We start from the raw sequence: 21570 nt of genomic DNA, 5'->3' as shown, positions 1-21570 counted from the left end.
AAGGTCCTATTAGACGGAGCGACTTTTAACGATAAACGATTGCAAACGAGATTGTTTATCGTTAACCTGAAATCATTCACCATATTACACAGAACGATATTTGTTACGATCGTTACTACAATCGTTACTATGAGCGTTTACTCTATCTGATCTTAGCAAAACAATGGACAATGTGCAATTACACTAAACGATTAGTTAACAAATGCGGAACTTGAGCAAACGAATGTGGAATTACAGCGAACGATTAACAATGATTTTAGGTTCAGATCTAAATCAACGATCAGCGACACACAAACGATTTTTCGATCATTGCCTGCAATTACAAAGAACGATTGTTTAAATTCGAACGATATAACGTTTTTTCGCACGATAATCGTCCCGTGTAATAGGGCCCATAGAGAAGTTGCAGTGACTTATATAATTATCAGCTCTTCTGGTCATGAGGAGTTGGCTCCGAGCAGGAATTCCCTCATATTCTCTTGTTAAAGTGATGGCTGAATGAGGTTTTGTTCCCCCATCTCCAGGATGCTCCAGGTCCCGGGATGGAATGCACCAATTTAACACTACACAATGGGGATTTCAATCAACTACCACTAGGATACCGAGCAGCATGTGCATGTGAAAAGTGATAGTGTTAAAATGGATGATTCCTTGTATCAGTTTGTTAAAAAGATCAAACATGGGGGAATTTTTTTTTTTTATTTTTTTTTTTTGGGGGGGGGGGGAATTGTTGCATGACTGGATGCACAGGGGGAAAAAGTGTGATACTCTATCTAGGAACTGAAGGGTTTATCCTTATTATCTATCGATATGATACATATCTGATAGGTGAGATCGGACCACTAGTTCCACTACACTGATGGCCTCCATCAATCAGCAGATCTAACGCCCTTCACTCTAGTACCAACCCCAGCAATGTCCATACACATGTGACTGTGTCATGGACTATAGAGATCATGGGGGTCCCAGGCATCAGACCATCACCAATGGACTCACTGATCATTGCTTTTTCTCAAGCAATTTTTCCAACCCCCTACAGTTATTTTCTTATTAGAAGAACACAGTATTTGCCACGTTCTACTTTTCATCACAGGCAATATCCAGTCATTGCACGAGTGCTGCCACATGAATGTATCACCATTTGCAGAGCTGGCTGCTCCCCACACCCAGCTTTGTGTGATCGGCACATTACAATGGATAAAACTTTCCCTATACTTGGTAAAGGCACGAACACAAATATAAAGTATTCATATACTTAGCATCACAATTATTAGTTGTAGTTCCATTTTTTCCCCTTTTACTATTACTATGAGTACTACTTTTTCTTCCTTTTTCCGCAGTACAAAGTAACTTTCCCCAGATCCTAGTGATGTTCCAGATGCCTAAACAGGATAAGATCCACCTGGAGAAAGCTATAAGGAAAGTTTTATTCCACTCCTTACTCTTGGATCTCATCCTGGATAACACAAATGTAAAACACAGGCAGCAGATCCATCCCACTGCTCCCAGCTGGGATGTGTAACCCCGGCTACACTCCATAATACTCCTGGACCTATTCAGTACCCACGCACTTATATAGGGCCTATTCAGCTGCATGGGAGCCCAGAGGGATACGAGGGCAGACTCTACAGATGCAGTGTCACCAGTCTCTTGTACAGTATATTATACTGCATCATGTTGTGTGCTGCCCTGTGATTGGCTGATGTTAGTTAATGATATAACATCTGAGGCGAGGAGCCCTGCAGCCTTCAGTAGGTTGTTATCCTTTGACCATTTATAACCACTCTACCTCCTTAGCCCTATGTGGATATTATTAAATATTCGTTACACTAGCCCACCAGGGACAATATTTTCTCATAATCCCCTCCACTGCCCTAGCCACCATGGATGATATAACTTATCATACATACACCTTCACCTACACTTCCACCATGGATGATATTACTGTTTCATTCACTGATCTAGCCTCCGAGGGGTGTTCTCATGCACCTATGCCTCCACCCTGGATGAAATTATTATTGACTCCCCTAGACCAACAGGGGTTTTCTCATATACACCTTCATTATTTGAGACCACCATAGATACTATTATTGATTCATTTACTGAGCTAGCTTATAAGGCATTTTCTTATAAACTCTATCAATGCCCTAGCCCACCATGGATAATATTGACTTATTCACTGCCCTAGCCCACCATGGACTATATCAATGACTCCTTCACCTACACTTCCACCATAGATTATATTATTATGACTATTATTCACTGCCCTAGCTCACCAGGGATTTTTTATATATGCCTTCACTGTTCTACACGACCACACATTTACTCATAAACCCCTTTGCTTTCCTAGACCACCATAGAGGTTGCTATTGACTCTTTCACTGCCCGAGCCTGCCTGCGATGTTCTCATAAACCCATTCACTGCTCTAGAATACAAGGAATGTTTCCATAAACCACTTTATTTCCCTAGAATACCAGAGATATTACTCATTGCCGCAGAGCAAATGAAAGCTTTTCTGGAGACATAACATCAGGAATTATTTCTGTAGTTATTATTCATTTTAATTATGAAAAGATGTAAGTTACAAGTCTGCCGATGTGCGGACCGCTCCATTGTCTAAGTAATGTAATGTAATTATTAATCTAAGCTGATGCCAGTAGACATTTCAATGGATGATGTTCACAGCTCAGCCTCCCCCTCTTTAAAAGGTCTAATTCATATATGTCAACAGGACAGGTCCATGTCCATGGGGCATGGTGTAAAGCTCAGGCAAGATGGCTGCCCCCAGAATAATATATAAAAGTAGGGAATGGTAAAAAGGGCATGTTGCTGTATTTACCTGTAACCAGTAAAAAAAAAAAAGAAAAATCCCTTAAACACTCACATCAGTGGTAGTTATAACCCTGTGACTGAGCTTTGTCAGTGACTGGTGGATGGGGTGTTGAAGGGAAGAGGATCATAAAACCCACAGAAGGGTAATGCTAATTGAACCAATTGTTAGAGAGCATAAAGACATGTAAAGAGCCATTGTGAGGACAAGTTAAGCCTTTATTCTCTAGAACACATGTCCTGTAGGCAAAGAGGTACACAAGTGTTATATGAGCTTGTTACTAATGGTGCTTCATATGCAGTGAAAGAAAGTAATGGGAATGGGTACTGGGAAATTCATAATAAAATTGGCAAAACACTTTGGGGGACATTTATTAAGGAAAAAATGCGTATTTTCTGCGGAAAGGGGCCAGATGCGTATAAATTTATTCGCAAATGGCCGTTCTGAGAATAAAATATTTGCATCTGGCCACTTTCCGCCCGGTACGCCAGGGGGGTGCAGACTCAGAGTCCGCTCTATTCATCATTTGTTTCGCTAAAAAATAGTCAGGAAACCTACTCCAACTCTGAGCTGGTGTAGGTTTCCTGGTACGCACGGGATTTATATAGAGGCAGGGCGCCTCTACATAAATCTGCATACTGTTGGAGCCGCGGGGATATTTTTATGTCCGGCACAGAAAACGCCGGACTTAATAAATGTCCCCCTTTGCCTATAATTCCACCAAATCACGTAATTCTGACCACAGAATGCAATGTGTGTTATTACACAGGGTATGCTATACACTATTACTAGCGATGGCCGCTTTTCTACCTTAAGATGGCTGTACACACTGGCTGACCAATGTGTATGGGGACCTCCCAAGCCAAGTGTGTATGTATATGATGAAGAGGAAGATCACGCTTGGATGATCATTTTGTATGGTTGACAGTGATCTGAAATGTTTGGTCATCTTTAGGGTAGGTTCACACACACCATACAATGTGTGTATATGTGTGGCGTACATCCAGGGCCGTATTTACCACCAGGCACCCACTTCCCGGTCAGACTTGCCAGTAAATCTGGTAACTTTTTGAGGGTGGGGGGTATGATCAGGTCTGGTATGACTGTGACGCCTGCAGCTACCTACCAATCCACCAATCCTGTGCTGAGAAATCCATCAGACAATATGCAGACTGCTCTAATCATTCATTCAATGTGGAAATTTATGTTTTAAGTAGTTAAACACCATGAAAATGCGATTCAGACAATATTTCAACATGGAGAGAAATACATGTGGTCGAAATCACATTTCCCAAGATGGGGCGTCTTCATGTGTAGTGCCTAGGGCAGAAGCAGCTGTTAATACGGCCCTGCGTACACTGGCATACAGGTATACTGTAGGGAACACACTTAGTCTACTTATGACTATGTTAGCAGTGTTCTTGAATGTAACATAGTAAATAAGGTTGAAAGAAGACAAGAGTCCATCAGGTTCAACCTAGGGAAACCCTACTGTGTTGATCCAGGGAAGGCAAAAACCCCTATGAGGCAGACGACAACCGTCCCACCACAGGGAGAAAACTCCCCCCCCCCACTGCAATGGCAACCAGAATACTCCCTGGATCAACGTATCACCGGAAATCTAATGCCCATAGCTTGTAATATTATATTGTTCAAGAAAAGCATCCAGGCCTCCCTTGAACTTATTTAATGAATCGGCCATGACAACATCATGTGGCAGAGAGTTCCACAGTCTTACCGCTCGTAAAGTAAAGAACCCGCGTCGATGCTGAGGATGAAATCTTCTTTCCTCTAGACGTAGAGGATGCCCCCTTGTCATGGTTACAGACCTAGGAGTAAAAGACCACTACAAAGATCTCTGTACTGTCCATATATTTGTACGTTGTGATCAGATCGCCCCTAAGACGTCTTTTTTCTAGTGTAAATAACCCCAAGCTTGATAACCTGTCCTGGTACTGTAACCCACCCATTCCCTTAATGACCTTTGTTGCCCTCCTCTGCACCCGCTCCAGTTCTGCTGTGTCCTTCTTATATACTGGTGCCCAAAACTGTACACAGTATTCCATGTGTGGTCTGACCAGTGATTTATAAAGAGGCAAAACTATGTTCTCATCTTTAGCATCTATACCTCTTTTGATGCATCCCATTATTTTATTAGCCTTGGCAGCTGCTGCCTGGCACTGATCACTAAAGTTGAGTTTACTGTCCACCAATACCCCCAGGTCCTTTTCGGAAGTAGTTTTACCCAGTGTTTTATTATTTAGCACATAACTGTACCTATTATTTCTACGGCCCAAATGCATAACCTTACATTTATCCACATTAAACTTCATTTGCCATTTCACCTCTAGCCTCTAGCTTCTCCAAATCCCTCTGTAATATGATATTATCCTCCTCTGTACTGATTACTTTACCCAGTTTGGTATCATCTGCAAAAATGGAGATTCTGCTCTGTTGCCCCTCAACAAGATCATTAATAAAAATATAAAAAAGAAGTGGAGCCAACACTGACCCCTGTGGTACCCCTCTAGTAACTAAAACCCAATCTGAATATGTTCCATCAATGACCACCCTCTGTTTTCTATCACACAACCAGTTACTTACCCATTTGCATACGTTTTCCCCGAGTCCCAGCATCCTCATTTTGTAGACCAACCTTTCATGCGGTACAGTATCAAATGCCTTTGAAAAGTCCAGATACACAACATCCACAGCCTCCCCAGGTCCAGTCTATAACTTACCTCTTCATAGAAGACAATCAGATTAGTCTGACAGGATCGATCCCTCATAAATCCATGCTGGTGCTGCATCATAAGATTATTTTCATTAAGATACTCCAGTATAGCATCTCTTACAATCCCCTCAAATACTTTACCTACTATAGATGTTAGACTTTAGATGTTAGTAGTTTCCAGGATCACTCTTTGACCCCTTCTTGAATATTGGTACCACATTAGCTATGCGCCTGTCAAGTGGAACAATCCCTGTCGTAATAGAATCTTTAACTATTAGGAATAACGGTCTGAGGTTACACTTTTGTGTCTTGCACATTTGATGTGCATGAATGCATGTAAAGATGAATAAGCTCCAGACATCTCAGTAATGCATCTGTCTTATGATATATCCAGTTGGTGCCCAAGGGACTCTATTGACTTAAAGCTAGGCTTAGCAAGTCCTGTCATTTTGACAGCAAGAATATTTGAGTATGCTGCACCCTTCTTGCCATAAAATGTGATGGAACAGCTGACAGGGGCTTTGAATGAAACATTGAACTGCTGTGAGCATTTTTCCCTTGTTCTTGTGTTCAGTTTCCTATTTAGGCCTTTAACATCATGTCCCCCCCCCCCTTTCCCTTCATTTCTCCAGACTATACAGATTAACATCTTTAAAGTGACACTGTCCCCCCTTTTTGCATTCTGACATCTCTACACAGGTGTAATAGGTAAATTTTGCAGTTTTCATACCTTATTTTATATCATAGGTCATGGTGCTTGTTCAAGTAAAAAGTGATGTTTTATCAACTGCAGATTGTGCTAAGTGGGTGAGGCTTTGAAGACAACAGCGCCACTTAACCCTGCCCACAGTGCCACCATTGGCCCTGCCCCTCCATGATGTCATAGGCACATAGCCCCCTCCCCGCCGACCATTGGAACAGGCTGGCCTAAAGGTCTAGGCCCCACCCCCTCTAGGTCAGCTCATACCAATGGGTGTGGAGCCTATGTGCTTATGATATCATGGAGGGGCGGGGCTAAGTGGCGCTGTTGTCATAAAGCCCTGCCCACTGAGCGCAATCTGCAGTTGATAAAAGATCACTTTTTACTTGAACAAGCACCATGATGTATGATACAAAATAAGGTATGAAAACTGCTAAATTTACACATTAAACCTGTGTAGAGAAGTGAGAATGCAAAAAAGAGGAGACTGTCACTTTAAGCTTTCATGGATTTGTAAAGGCCCTATTCCACGGAACGATTATCGGCCGTATTAGGCCAATAGTTGTCCCGTGGAATAGAAGGCAACGATCGTTCATGTTGGCTGATCGTTGCATCGTTTGTCTTTAAAACATGCTGCCGTTGGACCGTGGAAAAAAAAGAGCAATGGCAGCAGAGCACTGCCGTATGCTATGGGCTGCCCGGACGATCAGCGAACCCCCTGGGCAGCCCCCCCATGGACTCACTCGCTGCTGCCGCGTGGAATAGCGCTCGTTTGCTCTTCTCAGTCGGCCTGTGGAATAGGGCCTTAAGTCCTATCTTTCTTGTTCAGTTTTATTTGCTTGCATTTTATTTATATATATATATTTATATGTGTGTGTGTGTATATATATATATATATATATATATATATATATATATATATATATATATATATGATGGATTATCCACAGCACTCCAAAGTAGTTAGCAAATTGAAAACTTTGATTCCATATCGGCCAAAAATAACAAAGTGCAACACATTAGTAAAACTCAATGTTTTGGTACCGCCATTTTCAAGTTCAACAGTGGAATGTTGTGATGCTTTACTGATGTGTTGCATTTTTCTATTTTTTTGCCGTGATGGAAGATGAAAGATTCCAGTTTGCTAAATACTTCTGGAGTGCTGTGAATCATCAGTCTACCAGCTGACTGGGTTTGTGGTCAGAACCATATATATATATATATATATATACACACATATGTCAAGTCGATAGTTTCCTATATATGAGCATGCACTAGCACTTCATTAAAACTGTTAAAAAAAAGTACATGTACTTCGACCATATGGAAGTCTCACGGTCAATCGAGAAACTAACTAAAGGCTTTTTCAGAAAGTGGAAAACATTTACCGTATTTGTAATTTCTTATCACATGCTGAAATCCAACAACTAATGATCCGTTTTAAGGACACAACCTGGTATCTCCGGAGGGATGTGGCTGGTACACTAGGCAAACTGAATATTGTGCAGTAAAGACCATGATGGGTGTTCTTTTATGGTACCTTTTTCTCCTTTAGGTTGGGGCTGGCGACAGACCGTAAGCTGGGAGGGATAGGAGGGAGGTGGGGGGGAATGTTCTAAAATACTGAATGTTTGGTTGTAATATGTCTGTTTTTGCTATCTGGTGATGAGCCTCTGGCCTATGTTGGGCCAGTCGGCATGCACTGTCAACTTATCATATTGGTGGAATTTCCCGTCCACCCTGTTTGTATCATAAAATGTTTTAAAAATGAATAAAAATTGTTTAAATAAAAACTGTTAAAATCATGCATTCCACTAGTTTCACAGCTCTAAAAACCACAAGATCTCTTCAATAACTTAAGTGTTTACTGAACAAGCGTAGAATGTTCATGCAAGATGTTTGTCGGGGAGTTTTAGTCAGGGACACTGTATATGGCCAGCTCTAAGCAGGTTCTGGACCAGGGCAATACTTCACCCCTTTCCTCCTATGCTATACATTCCACAGCTCCAGAATACACAGAGCCTCCTACACTCCTCATGAATGGTGAAATGTAAGCAGTTTGTTTTACACTTTCCAACTCTTGGTGAAAATCCACCAGTTCCACCCAATTTCCGTTCCTGTTTTAAGCTTAGATTCCAAGGTTTCAGATTTTCCATGCTGTATTATTTTAGGCTCTTGTCCCTGCTCCGCCTGTTGTTGGCCCAGACACTCCTCTGTTAACTTTTTACTGCAGCTTCAGTGCAAAGTGCTTCTCATCCAGACTGACTTTAATATTTAACTGTGTGAAGCTGGTGCCTGACAGAGAGACCCTGGCCATCGAGGAGGAGAGAGGGGTGGTAACACATCACAAGTCAGACCGAGAAATGCAGATTTCAGGAGGGAGAAAAGACAAAAGGAGCCACAAACTTGTAAGAGGATCACAAGATGGTTGGATCCTCTGAGGGCATCTTCATTAAAGCTCATAATTCTTTAAGGAATATATGCAAAAAGTAAGGCGACGACTAGATGTGCTTCATCTGATGTGTTTGGTGCTGCTATGGGCAGTGGCAGCAGTAAGAGCAAAAGAAGAGTCATCAGCTTTTGCAGCCAACAGCCTGTGCACCCTTCAGCTATACAGAAAGGAGAAAGTAGTCTACAAGGAAAAGTCTGCGAGCAGAAAGAAAGGGATGAAGGGAAGGCAGCAAAGGCCACCCAGCCTGTTTTGGAAAGTAAAGAAAGCAGGCGTCCTCCGACTGACCCAGATCTGCAGCTACTAGATGACATGCTGACTGAGTCTGAGGATTGCTTGTCTTGGCAGGATCCCATATGTAAAGGACAGAAGATGACAAACTCGCCCAATACGGAGTGGCTGTCACAGGGCCAAGAAAACCAAAGACCGGATGCAAGGATGCTAAGAATTACACTAGAAGTGCAACCAGCATCCTCTGAGATGGAGCAAACCCAATACAGACGGCAAACTATAGGAGACGACTACAGCAAAATAGTAAGTAGAAATAATATGTACTGCCTGAAAAAGGTGACGGCTTCTCGGAACGCGGTTAAGAAGCCAGTAGAGTGAAAACGCTCCATCAGGTTGCAGGGAAATCAGCATAACTTACTATTGGATACTGATGTGATGTAGACAGCTTTGTTGTCACATATATGATACGCAGTGGCTTTATTTTGGAGTGTTTTTGTTTTTTTAAACAACACTGTTTCAGCTTCAGTTTTTGAGCAAATAACTCTTTGCCCTTCTCCATTGCTTGGCACCAGGACCGGCTTTAGAGACACATGCCAGGACCCTGCTGAAGGAGAGCCGCCAATATCCCGGCTGAAGCCGATAACATATTGCAATATTAGTGGTATAGAGGAGACAATATAGAACACTGACATAGCTGCTGTTCTTATCCTTCTGGTCCCTTGATCTCTTTGGGTATGTGCACACAACGGAAAATCCATTGTGGAATCCGCCATCTATGACACGGGTGGAGATGCGCGCTCCTGCTGCAGTACGTGAGCGGCGGATTCCACAACGCATTTTCCAAAGTGTGCACATACCCTTTCTCTTTCCTGCTTCTGAGATAAGAGCTCAGCGGAGGACCTACCAGCTCAGCCAGTCCCCGGCCTAGATGGGACACTGCTGTATCTCCTGCAGATATGATATCATAACCACTTCCTAAAGGGACACCATAAGGCTATGTTCACACTACGTAAAACTACGGCCGGAAAGATTACCCGGCGGGTACTTAAGTACCGGCCGGGATGATCCGGGGTGAGACCGGCCGTTCCGTGACACAGAACGGCCGGATGTTCACAGTGTGTGAACATAGCCTAAAGCTGTATTTTGGTCAGTATTTTGTAACCAAGACCAGGAGTGGATTGAAAACACAGAAAGGTTATGTTCACACACTGTTGAAATTGAGTGGATAACTGCGATTATTTCAATATAACAGCCGTTGTTTTAAAATAACAGCAAATATTTGCCATTAAATGGCGGCCAACCACTCAGAGCCTTTCTGTGTTTTCAATCCACTCCTGGTTTTGGTTGCAAAATACAGAGCAAAAATACTTTGTGGGAACATAGCCTTAATCAATATCTTTAGTACAAAAATACAGAAAAAGCTTCCACTCCTGTTTTTGGCTACAAATGCTGAGGAAAAGGAGGGAGAACCCCAAACTATTCCCACAAAAGCTTGAAGTAACAATTGTCCATGATGTCTTTGTGCTGAAGCATTAGGAATTCCCTTCACTGGAACTAAGGAGCTGAGGCCAAGACTGAGGAACCGACATAGCATTATCTTCCTCCACCAAACTTTACAGGTTCTCCTGGCATTCTCCAAACCCAGACTTGTCCATCAGATGCCAGACAGAAGTGTGATCCATCACTGCTCAGAACATGTCTCCTGTGCTCCAGAGTCCAGTGCTGGTGGCTTTACACCTCCCCATCTGACACGTGCCATTGTGCTCAGTGATGTAAGGGTTGTATGCAGCTGACCCATGCCATGAAGCCCCTGGCAGGCACAGGTTTTTGGTTTTAAGGTGTTTATGCAGGATTAGAAACTTTTATGCTCTATGCACCTCAGTTACATCACAAACATGGTTTTCACTTCATGGGGTTCTGAAGCTAAATTTCTTTAAAAAAAACAACAACAATCGGTTAGAACCCAAATAAATTCCTAAATTCAGAGCAGGTTGAGAAGTGACATATATAGTAGTACCTCACTTCTCAAACTGCTCTGAATTTAGGAATATATATATATATACTGGGTGTATATATATATATATATATATATATATATGAAAAAAGAGCGGGGGACAGCATCTCTTCATAAGGTGCTTAATTCTTTATTGTGCCAGTTTGCTTAGAAAATGCAACGTTTCAGCTCCACGAGCCTTTGTCAAGCTATGCTTGACAAAGGCTCATGGAGCTGAATCATTGCACTTTCTAAGCAAACTGCCACAATAAAGAATATGGTTATGATTATATATATGCCTACCATTTAGCACCCATTCACACTATTTAGCTGTGCATGTCCCATGCTTTAGTTTATCACAATAAAGAATTAAGCACCTTATGAAGAGATGCTGTCCCCCGCTCTTTTTTCCTGAATACGATTGGGGTGTTGGCCGAACCCTGTGAGGACTGTGCATCTCGCACTGCATAACCGCGGATCCAGCCTGCTTTGTATATATATATATATATATATATATAGTGCCTTGGATTCCAGGACCATGCTTGTACTCCAAATCCACTCTTAAAACAAACAGCAGAAACAGCAGAATGTGATATAAGTTACTGTACAGTATAGCAATCAGCATATGGTGTATAATGTATACTATGTGCATAACCCTCATAACACAGCAGCAGTTTGTAGATACAGGATGGAGCTGCAGATCCCCATAATGCAGTAGCGTAGTACAACAGACTAGAATAGAGAAGCAGGGCTGCTGTCAGAGGTCTGTCTGGTCACATGAAGTGGATCTGCTATGATTTGGAAAGTGAGGGAGACTTCCTAGGTCAGAGTACAGGGCTGTAGACCCCGCTATGCAGACCATGCCCCTCCCCCATTCCCCCTCCCACCCAGTACAGGGAGCTCTTAAACCAAAGCAATGCTCTTACACCAAGTCACAATTTTGAAAAACTGTGAGCTCTTCTAGCAAAACGCTCTGAATCCAAGTTACTCCTAAACCAAGGTACCACTGTATATATATATATATATATATATATATATATATATATATATATATATATATATAGTGTTATAGGAGCATCCAGTGTATAGATGCAACAGGTGACTTGAAACCCGAGGACTTCACTGGGAATGCACATACGCCTCCTGCAGAACTGGCAGCACGCCATGTTATTAAACAGACCATACAGTTATAAATGTTTGCTTATAGCATCACCTTGTGGTGAATCTAAGGCCTGGTGCACATGATCGTGATACAATTCCGTATAACTGGAGTTATTAGAAGACACCCATAGCCCTTTGTGGGGCTCTACTATACCATTATATGTCTCAGAATTCATATGGAGGTCCCTGCACAAATCTGGCAGAATAATTTCTCTTAGGAGTATGGATTCTAGGGGAGAATATGTCCAACATCCTTAGTCTCACAAAATCCCTGCAGCTTGGTCGTATAGCTCTGCTAATAAGCAAAATAATGCGGACTATCAGGTAGAGGAAATAATGTAATGACCTCTTTGCAGTGGCACGCTGACTGGTATATGGGGATACGATTGCAAGAAAAGGATTGTGATATTGTTCACTAATAAAATCTGATTCTTATCAATCACAAATAGACAAACAGACCGAACTAAACACAAATGTATTGTCATGTCTTACATTAAAATAAATGATAACCAATACTTGCCTACCACGCTCCCCCAGTGACATCTTCAGGTCTTACGCTGAACGCTCTGGTTTCTACTTCTGAGATGTACTCACCTAAGCAGTGACAGCCCACCCAGCCAATCACTGACTGAAGCAGGACAGCACCGTGGCCAATGACTGGCTGAGCTTCTGTCACTGCTGAGATGTTGAGTCCATTTTGGGAGCAGTGGAAAGAGCATTCAATGGGGACCGAAAGACGTCAAAGGAAAAACCTATGTGGGAGCATGGTAGGTAAGTATGGATTGTTCAATATATTCTCTGCATTCTAGTCTTAGGCTATGTTCAGACGTTGTAAGAGACCGGCCGTTCCGTGACCCAGCCAGTCTCAGAAAAGATCATCCCGGCAGGTACTGCAGTACCGGCCAGATGATCTTTAGAGCTGCTGAGTTCTGATGCGGGCGCATCTGTGCGCGCCCGCTTCAGAACTCCCCACTGCACACAATGGAGCATGCGGCCGGAGCCACACGCTCTATTGTGTGCACTGACAGGGTTTTCTACAATGAATAGCGGCCGCAGAAAACTGACATGTCAGTTTCTCACGGCGCCACTAGGGATCCCAGCTGGATCGTATACTATGTGTATACACTCCGGCTGGGATTCTCTCAGCCTTCAGCACAGCGTAAGTTCTGTACAACGGCCGTGATTACTGCCGAACTTACGTTGTGTGAACATGACCTTAGGCTGTATCCATGTTTTCCTGACAGTAAGATAGGGCTGTATCCAACTTCTCCAGCTTCCAGGAGTCAAATGCCGAGCATTCAGGTCCAGACGAACGTTGCCAAATCAGAACTTTTGGCAAGAGAGACAAGTCACTACTACACCCATTATCTCCCACAGTAAGGGCCATATTACACAACCTGATATCCTGGGCGAGCACCAATCTACGATCTGCTAGGGCTGTGTCAACAATGTCTGTGCAGCCCTTGCTTGAGTATACCGACGTATATAAAAAAAAAAATAAGTGTTGCTTACCTCTTCACGCTCTCCCGGTGTCCTCCTGCCTTGTTTCTGGGATTCCTCGCTCACCTCAGCACCCGTGGACACTTTCAAATCCGTCTCTACATTGACGGTCCACTCAGCCAATCGCCGGCCATGGTTCTGTCCACCCTCGGCCAGTGATTGGCTGAGCGGCCTGTCACTACAGAGGTGGGTCTGCGGTGAGCGTGGAATCCCAGAAACAAGCCAGGAGGACACCAAGAGAGCGTGGACAAGTAAGGATCATGCTTAATATTTTCTTTACACTTTAGTCAGCCATCGTCAACACATCACTATTACACGTAGCAGTGCAGTGTCATCGATATGCCCATTATCTGCTCATCACTGTCTTTATGACACATATCTGCCTTATCCTGCCATTTGGAGGCCACTTCTTGGAAAAAAGCTATATATATATATATATAAAATGGGTTCTGAGAGCTTCCAGAGATATATGTACAGTCATGGCCAAAAGTTTTGAGAATGGCACAAATATAAATTTTTACAAAGTCTACTGCTTCAGTTTTTAAAATGGCAATTTGCATATGCTCCAGCATGTTATGAAGAGTGATCAGCTTAACAGCAATTACTTGCAAAGTCAGTATTTGCCTAGAAAATGAACTTTATCACCCAAAACACATTTCAAAAACATTGCAGCCCTGCCTTAAAAGGACCAGCTAACATGGTGGCTGGTGCTTGGCATCATTGTTTCTCTTCTGTTAACAATGGTTATCTCTAAAGAAACACGTGCAGTCATCATTGCACTGCACAAAAATGGCCTAACAGGGAAGAGTATCGCAGCTAGAAAGATTGCACCTCAGTCAACAATCTATCGCATCATCAAGAACTTCAAGGAGAGAGGTTCCATTGTTGCCAAAAAGGCTCCAGGGCGCCCCCAAGAAAGACCAGCAAGTGCCAGGACCGTCTCTTAAAAGTGTTTCAGCTGCGGGATCGGGCTACCAGCAGTGCAGAGCTTGCTGAGGAATGGCAGCAGGCAGGTGTGAGTGCATCTGCACGCACTGTGAGGCCGAGACTCTTGGAGCAAGGCCTGGTCTCAAGGAGGGCAGCAAAGAAGCCACTTCTCTCCAGAAAAAACATCAGGGACAGACTGATATTCTGCAAAAGGTACAGGGAGAGGACTGCTGAGGACTGGGGTAAAGTCATTTTCTCTGATGAATCCCCTTTCTGATTGTTTGGGACATCTGGAAAACAGCATTTTCGGAGAAGACGAGGTGAGCGCTACCACCAGTCTTGTCTCATGCCAACTGTAAAGCATCCTGAAACCATTCATGTTTGGGGTTGCTTCTCAGCCAAGGGAATCGGCTCTCTCACAGTCTTGCCTAAAAGAGCAGTTTTGCGATCAACAATGCCTTTTCCAGCATGATGAAGCACCTTGCCATAAAGCAAAGGTGATAACTAAATGGCTCAGGGAACAAAACATACAGATTTTGGGCCCATGGCCTGGAAACTCCCCAGATCTTAATCCCATTGAGAACTTGTGGTCAATCATCAAGAGACGGGTGGAGAAACAAAAACCAACAAATTCTGACAAAATGCATTGATTGTACAAGAATGGACTGCTATCAGTCAGGATTTGGTCCAGAAGTTGATGGAGAGCAGCCAGGGAGAATTGCAGAGGTCCTGAAGAAGGGTCAACACTGCAAATATTGACTTGCTGCATTAACTCATTCTAACTGTCATTATGAGCTTTTCTTACTCATAATATGATTGCAATTATATTTCTGTATGTGATAAAAACATCTGACAAACACACATGAAACCAGAGGGCAGCAGATCATGTGAAAATATAATATTTGTGTCATTCTCAAAACTTTTGGCCATGACTGTACAATGGGGGAGATTTATCAAACATGGTGTAAATTGAAACTGGCTCATTTGCCCCTAGCAACCAATCAGATTCCACCTTTCATTTTCCAAAGAGTCTGTGAGGAATGAAAGGTGGAATCTGATTGGTTGCTAGGGGCAACTGAGCCAGTTTCAATTTACACCATGTCTGATAAATCTCCCCCAATGTGTACATGTGGGTTTTTTAGACCACTCAGTCTTTGAGTCATTGGTAATGCTTGTTAGTTATTTGTTCTGATCAGATGGCATATGAGATATAAGTATGTTTGTACAGCATCTGTCTCTTCTTAGTGATACGTGCTGAGAGCGGTGTTCTGCAGGGCTGACGCTTCTTATCTTACCTTATTAAATTAGTCACTTTGCTTTCTCTGTTTTTACCACATGCCGGACCTTAAAGGGGTTTTCCCTCTAAAAACCCTTTAGATAAGGGATAAGTGTATGAGGGGTATATTTCTGGAGGTCCCAAGTCTCCTGTTGTAATGTGATGGTGGTCACACTTCTATTCACTGTCTATAGGACCATGGCTGACAGGTAACAATCTACCTCCTCCCTGTTCTGAGACGTGACTGAACAGCCCAGCTCTGTGTAATTGTTCCCATGGTGCACTGCTCTCTGGAAACACGAAACCAAGAGAATACTAAGTATATCCTTACAAATGAACATTATGTAACATTATGGAAGTCACAATCAGAACTAGAGGCAAAGCATAATATTTACACAGTGTCTTGGCGTTTATTGTAGATTGTAACTGGAATCCTATAAATTGTTAAAGCTTAAAGGGGTTATACATAGTCTTCCAGTACTCATCAGCTGCTGTATGTCCTGCAGGAAGTGGTGTATTCTTTCCAGTCTGACACAGTGCTCTCTGCTGCCACCTCTGTCCATGACAGGGACTGTCCAGAGCAATAGAGGTTTTCTATGGGGGTTTGCTACTATTCGGGACAGTTCCTGACATCGACAGAGGTGGCAGCAGAGAGCACTGTGTCAGACTGGAAAGAATACACCATTTCCTGCAGGACATACAGCAGCTGGTAAGTACTGGACCTGAGATTTTTAAATAGAAGTAATTTTCAAATCTGTGTAACTTTTTGACACCAGTTGATTTAAAAATATTTTTCTCCAGGGTACCCCTTTAATCTTTAACAATTCATAGGATTCCAGTTAGAGTAGAGAACCCCTTTAAGTAAAAAGAAATATTATTAATAATGTTAATTTTGTGTTACTTATGTCTAGGGTAAACACATCGTACTACTACAACCCTTTTACAGAGACCTTCTAAGCTGTTACATGAACATCAGGATTCTCATGGTCCCATTGATACATCCACACAATACATTCTTAGGCTATGTTCACACTACGCAAGTTTCATATTAATCACGGCTGTTGTTGCCGATTTGCAATAACGGCCATGAATAATATAAAACTTACATTGTGCTGTCGTCTATGGAATCACTGCCGGAGTGTATACACATAGGGGGACATGTATTATCTGGCGTCCGGATGATTTTCGGCGGAAAGTGCCGATTTACGCATTATTTTATTTGCAAATTACCAATTTGCGAATAAATTTTTGCAAATCTGCACTTTCCGATGAGTACGCCGGGGGGTTGGGAGGGGGTGTTAAGGGGGCGGAACGGAGGGCGAGGACTCAGAGTCCACACGATTCACCATCCGTTCTGCCAAAAGATACGCCGAAAACCTATTCCAGTCCTCAGCTGGCGTAGGTTTTCGGCCGTGCACACCAGAGCGCACAGGATTTATGTAGAGGCAGTCCGCCTCTACATAAATCCCCGTAGCGCTGGAGATGCGGGGACATTTTTAAGTCCGGCGTAAAAAATGCCGGACTTAATAAATGTCCCCCATAGTATACACTCCATCCGGAATCTTTAGCAGGCACGCAAAAACCGACATGTCAGTTTTCTGCAGCCACTATTCACTGAATAGCGGCCGCAGATAACCTGTCAGTTTACACAACGGAGCATGCGGCTCCAGTCACACGCTCCATTGTGTGCAGTAAGGAATTCGGATGCGGGCGCATCCAAATTCAGCAGAAGTGAAGATGATCTGGGATGATCTTCAGTAAGACTGGCCGTTCTGTGACCCGGCTGGATCACAGAACGGCCGGTGTTATACATAGTGTGAACATGGCCTGAGATTGGATTTTAAAAATTATGCAAACTAAATCAGATCTTTTGTCAGCCTCAACCTCATAGTGTTTTTATGTTTGACATTTTTGTTGGATTGTGTTTTTTTGGTCAACATAATCCAACTAAGTAACTATGTGTTCTCCTTTTCAGGCTCCTGGAACCAGAAGGGCCGTTGACTTGGAAAACAACAATTTATCAAAGTAGGTATAGTAGGGATAAGGGATAACTAGCTGATCATTGTTTATCCACTGGTCAAGAGAAAGGAGGTTATTTGCTCCTCAGGTAAATAGAGTAACAAACACATAGTCAGCCACCACTACACAATATGCAATAGTTGTCCATCCCAGCCGATAGACTGCCTGCTCAGCCAGTGCTAAAGAGGCACGGCGAGAGGTGGGTTAGTATAGTATGTTACCTCTGCAGTTTGAAAAAATGTTCCTGTGTTCGCACTTCTCAATCTGCATTTATTCCATTGACTCTTAGGCAGCCGCACACATGTCCTGTCCATATGGAGGCACAAGCCCCTGTTGCATATGATGATACAGAGGAAGCCCTGATGGACAGCATTGAACAGGAATACGCACAACTCCATCCCATCCCACCAATGTGCTATGGAAAAATGTGAGAAGAAAACCATGCAAGACAATGGAAAATACTCGAGTTGTCTGTCGGCCTACTGGGATATGTCTTCTAAAGGCAATACATAAAGTAGTATCTTTGATGCAATGGTGTTGGTAAGATGAGTTGTCACTAGAGAACAGTTGTCATGTTGCATTACTGTTAGAGATGAGCGAACCTAGAGCATGCTCGGATTCATCAGAACCCATGCGTGCAGCCTTTGATTACCGGTGGCTGAACAAGTTGGATGCAGCCCTAAGGAGCCCTGGAAACCATGGATACAGCCATAGGCCATAGGCTGTCTCCTTGTTTTCCCAGCCTTTCCAGGGCTGCATCCAACTTCTTCAGCCACCAGTATTGAAATGCCAAATTGTTTAAAGGAGGTCCGGCGGAAAATTTTATTAAAGTATTGTATTGCCCCCCAAAAGTTATACAAATCACCAATATACACTTATTAAGGGAAATGCTTATAAAGTGCTTTTTCCCTGCACTTACTACTGCATCAAGGCTTCACTTCCTGGATAAACATGGTGATGTCACTTCCTGGATAACATGGTGATGTCACTTCCTGGATAACATGGTGATGTCACGCCCCGACTCCCAGAGCTGTGTGCGCTGTGGCTGCTGGAGAGGATGATGGCAGAGGGATGCTCAGTGTCCCTCTGTGTCCCCCAGCAGCCACAGCCACAGTTAAAAAAAAAAATAATTATGATTTGTAAACTGAACTTTCCTAGAATTTTCCTAAGAAAAATTTCGTAGAGACTTTTCAGGATTTGTGAGGAATTGGGAAGCAGTTGAACATAGTAAACAATCCAGTCGCTCTTTACATTTGCCAAACAGCCCTCTGGAAAACAGGAAGGAGAATGTGAATGGTCGCTATGGGCAACGCCACTTTCCCCTTGCACCAGTTTTGGTCATAGAAGGCACTTTCTTTATTTTTGTGTATAAATTATCGGAGCTTTGTGAATCTCTTTGACAAAGGTACCATAGCACTGCAAGGTGTCTGCTCTGCATATATACAATGTATATACTGTATATAATGTACATATATAGATTTTTGAAGGTATCTCAATAACACTTTATGACAATGAGCACTAAATTGTCCTTTTCATAGTTTTTTAGCTTTAAAAAGTACTTTTAAAGTAGCATATAAATAGTGGACGGCAGGGTGCTGGTCACCTCCTACCAAATCATTGGCTTCTTTTTTTTTTTTTTTGCACCTTCTTTGATTTAAGAGCGGCAGCAGTGGAGAAGTGCTCGCTCTCCCATAGACGGGCTATGGCACACTGAGGAAGGTGGAACTTTCCGCCTGATGTGAACATACCCTTAAAATCTATTCCTGGCTTTGGCTTCAAATCTTTGGCAGATAATCGGTCAGTTAATCTTTCTGTGTAAATGGACCCTAGCAATGCCCTGTAAAAAGGGCCTATAGATACTTTCACAGCTCATGTCACAAGGGGCTGTAACTTCAAGAGTTGGGCAGAGTTGCACCTGTATTTTTGACTAAAATATTGGTTCATAGTAAACCAGCTAAAAGTTGGTAGAAAATGTTGGACAAAGTCTAAAGATTGTGAAAGATTTGGAGCATTCTTAGGCTGCCTGCTATAAACGTATGTTTTGTAATGTATTAAACAGGATTAGTAAATCTGCCACGGTATTTTCTGTGTCTTTATATTACTTTATGTTATTGTTTTATGCAGTATGTGACATATGTACTATACACTTTAAGGCATGGGTCTCAAACTCAATTTACCCGGGGGCTGCTGGAGGTAGAGTCTGGGTGAGGCTGGGCCGCATCAGGTTTTCCACAAGAAGGGGACTGGGGGGTGACACAGGGGACTGGGGGAAGCTGGGGGGTGACACAGGGGACTGGGGGGAGCAGGGGGGTGACACAGGGGACTGGGGGGAGCAGGGAGGTGACACAGGGGACTGGGGGGAGGAGAGGGTGACACTGGGGACTGAGGGGAGCAGGGGGTGACACAGGGGACTGGAGGTGACAGAGGGGACTGGGGGTGACACAGGGGACTGGGGGGAGCAGGGGTGACAGAGGGGAGCTGGGGGTGACACAGGGGACTGGGGGGAGCAGGGGCGTGACACAGGAGACTGGGGGGAGCAGGGGGGGTGACACAGGGGACTGGGGGGAGCAGGGGGTGACACAGGGGAGCTGGGGGGTGACACAGGGGACTGGGGGGATCAGGGGGTGACACAGGGAACTGGGGGTGACAAAGGGGATTGGGGGTCTCTGAGAGGGGACTGGGGGTCTCTGAGAGGGGACTGGGGGTCTCTGAGAGGGGACTGGGGGGAGCAGGGGGTGACACAGGGGACTGGGGGTCTCTGAGAGGGGACTGAGGGTGACACAGGGGACTGGGGGGAGCTGGGGGTCACTGAGAGGGGACTGGGGGGAGCTGAGCACACACCCCTCCTCCTCCTCTCACCCCCGGCACCAGCGCTCTCCTCTCAGCCACACATGCAGCTCCTCGATCTCTGGAGGAGGCCGCGGGGACTGCAGGGTGAGGTGATCGTATCGCTGCAAGTCCTGGGGCTGTAAAGCAGGGGCGTAACTAGGATTCATGGGGACCCATAGCAAAAAACTGTGACCCAACAGCCTATTAGGAGCCTCATGGTTATTATACATAGGTGCAGGAGCAGACTACCTTTTGCTTAACCCTTTATTTACTGCAGTGTGTAAATGACCCAGTGTTCTCATACATACATGCTGCAACACAAACAAAGCATTAATGCAGAGGACAATTAGCTCTCTCCTTGCTACTCCTGCACTGATAACCCCTGACCCCTGCAGGAGCTCAGAAGTCAGAGGTTATCAGAGAGCTAATTGTCTTGAGCTTATATTAACCCTTTGTTTGTGTTGCAGCATGTAAGAGAACATTGGGTCACTTACACACTGCAGTACATAAAGGGTTAAGCAAAAGGACACAGGAGGCTCTTATCTTCCCTGGGCCCCCTCCCTCCACGGGCCCCATAGCAACCGCCTTCCCTGCCTCTACAGTAGCTACGCCACTGCTGTAAAGCAGGATCGGGTGTCTGCACTGCATCCCCCGATCCTGCTGAATAGCCCCAGGACTTGCAGCGATGCGATCACCTTGCAGTCCCCGCGGCCTCCTCCTCCAGAGACCAGCGAGCTGCATGTGCGGCAGCGGCTCTGCTAGGCGGCTGTAGGCCCCTGCACCGCACACCTCCCCTCCCACCACCGCCGCCGCCCACCTCTCCGTCGTCTTCGGGAGGCCAGCCAAACAGCTGCAGCCGTCCCTGATGCCGGACCCCTCTGCCGCATCATCAGCTGCTCAGCCGCGATTGGCTGAGCATA

The 21570-nt window shown here is 44.1% G+C and overlaps 1 protein-coding gene across 1 annotated transcript; it reads left to right on the top strand.

The window, feature by feature from the left end:
- Positions 1-8498: 8498 nt before the first annotated feature.
- Positions 8499-19894, top strand: LOC138795029 (uncharacterized). Its single transcript, XM_069973973.1, has 3 exons — positions 8499-9248; positions 17778-17827; positions 18111-19894. The coding sequence occupies exons 1-3, from the start codon at positions 8802-8804 to the stop codon at positions 18250-18252; spliced, it is 639 nt and encodes a 212-aa protein (XP_069830074.1). The 5' UTR covers positions 8499-8801; the 3' UTR covers positions 18253-19894.
- Positions 19895-21570: the final 1676 nt, after the last annotated feature.

This window comes from Dendropsophus ebraccatus, chromosome 6 (assembly GCF_027789765.1).
Source record: "Dendropsophus ebraccatus isolate aDenEbr1 chromosome 6, aDenEbr1.pat, whole genome shotgun sequence".
Lineage (NCBI taxonomy): Eukaryota > Metazoa > Chordata > Amphibia > Anura > Hylidae > Dendropsophus > Dendropsophus ebraccatus.
This window is presented reverse-complemented; position numbering and strand designations above follow the sequence as displayed.

What these genes read in the sequence shown, in the direction of transcription:
- LOC138795029 (XM_069973973.1), top strand. Translation starts at nt 8,802, where the DNA reads ATGGGCAGTGGCAGCAGTAAGAGCAAAAGAAGAGTCATCAGCTTTTGC. An exon ending in GAGACGACTACAGCAAAATA is followed by an intron (nt 9,249 to 17,777) that starts GTAAGTAGAAAT and finishes TCTCCTTTTCAG; the next exon opens with GCTCCTGGAACCAGAAGGGC. An exon ending in GAAAACAACAATTTATCAAA is followed by an intron (nt 17,828 to 18,110) that starts GTAGGTATAGTA and finishes ATTGACTCTTAG; the next exon opens with GCAGCCGCACACATGTCCTG.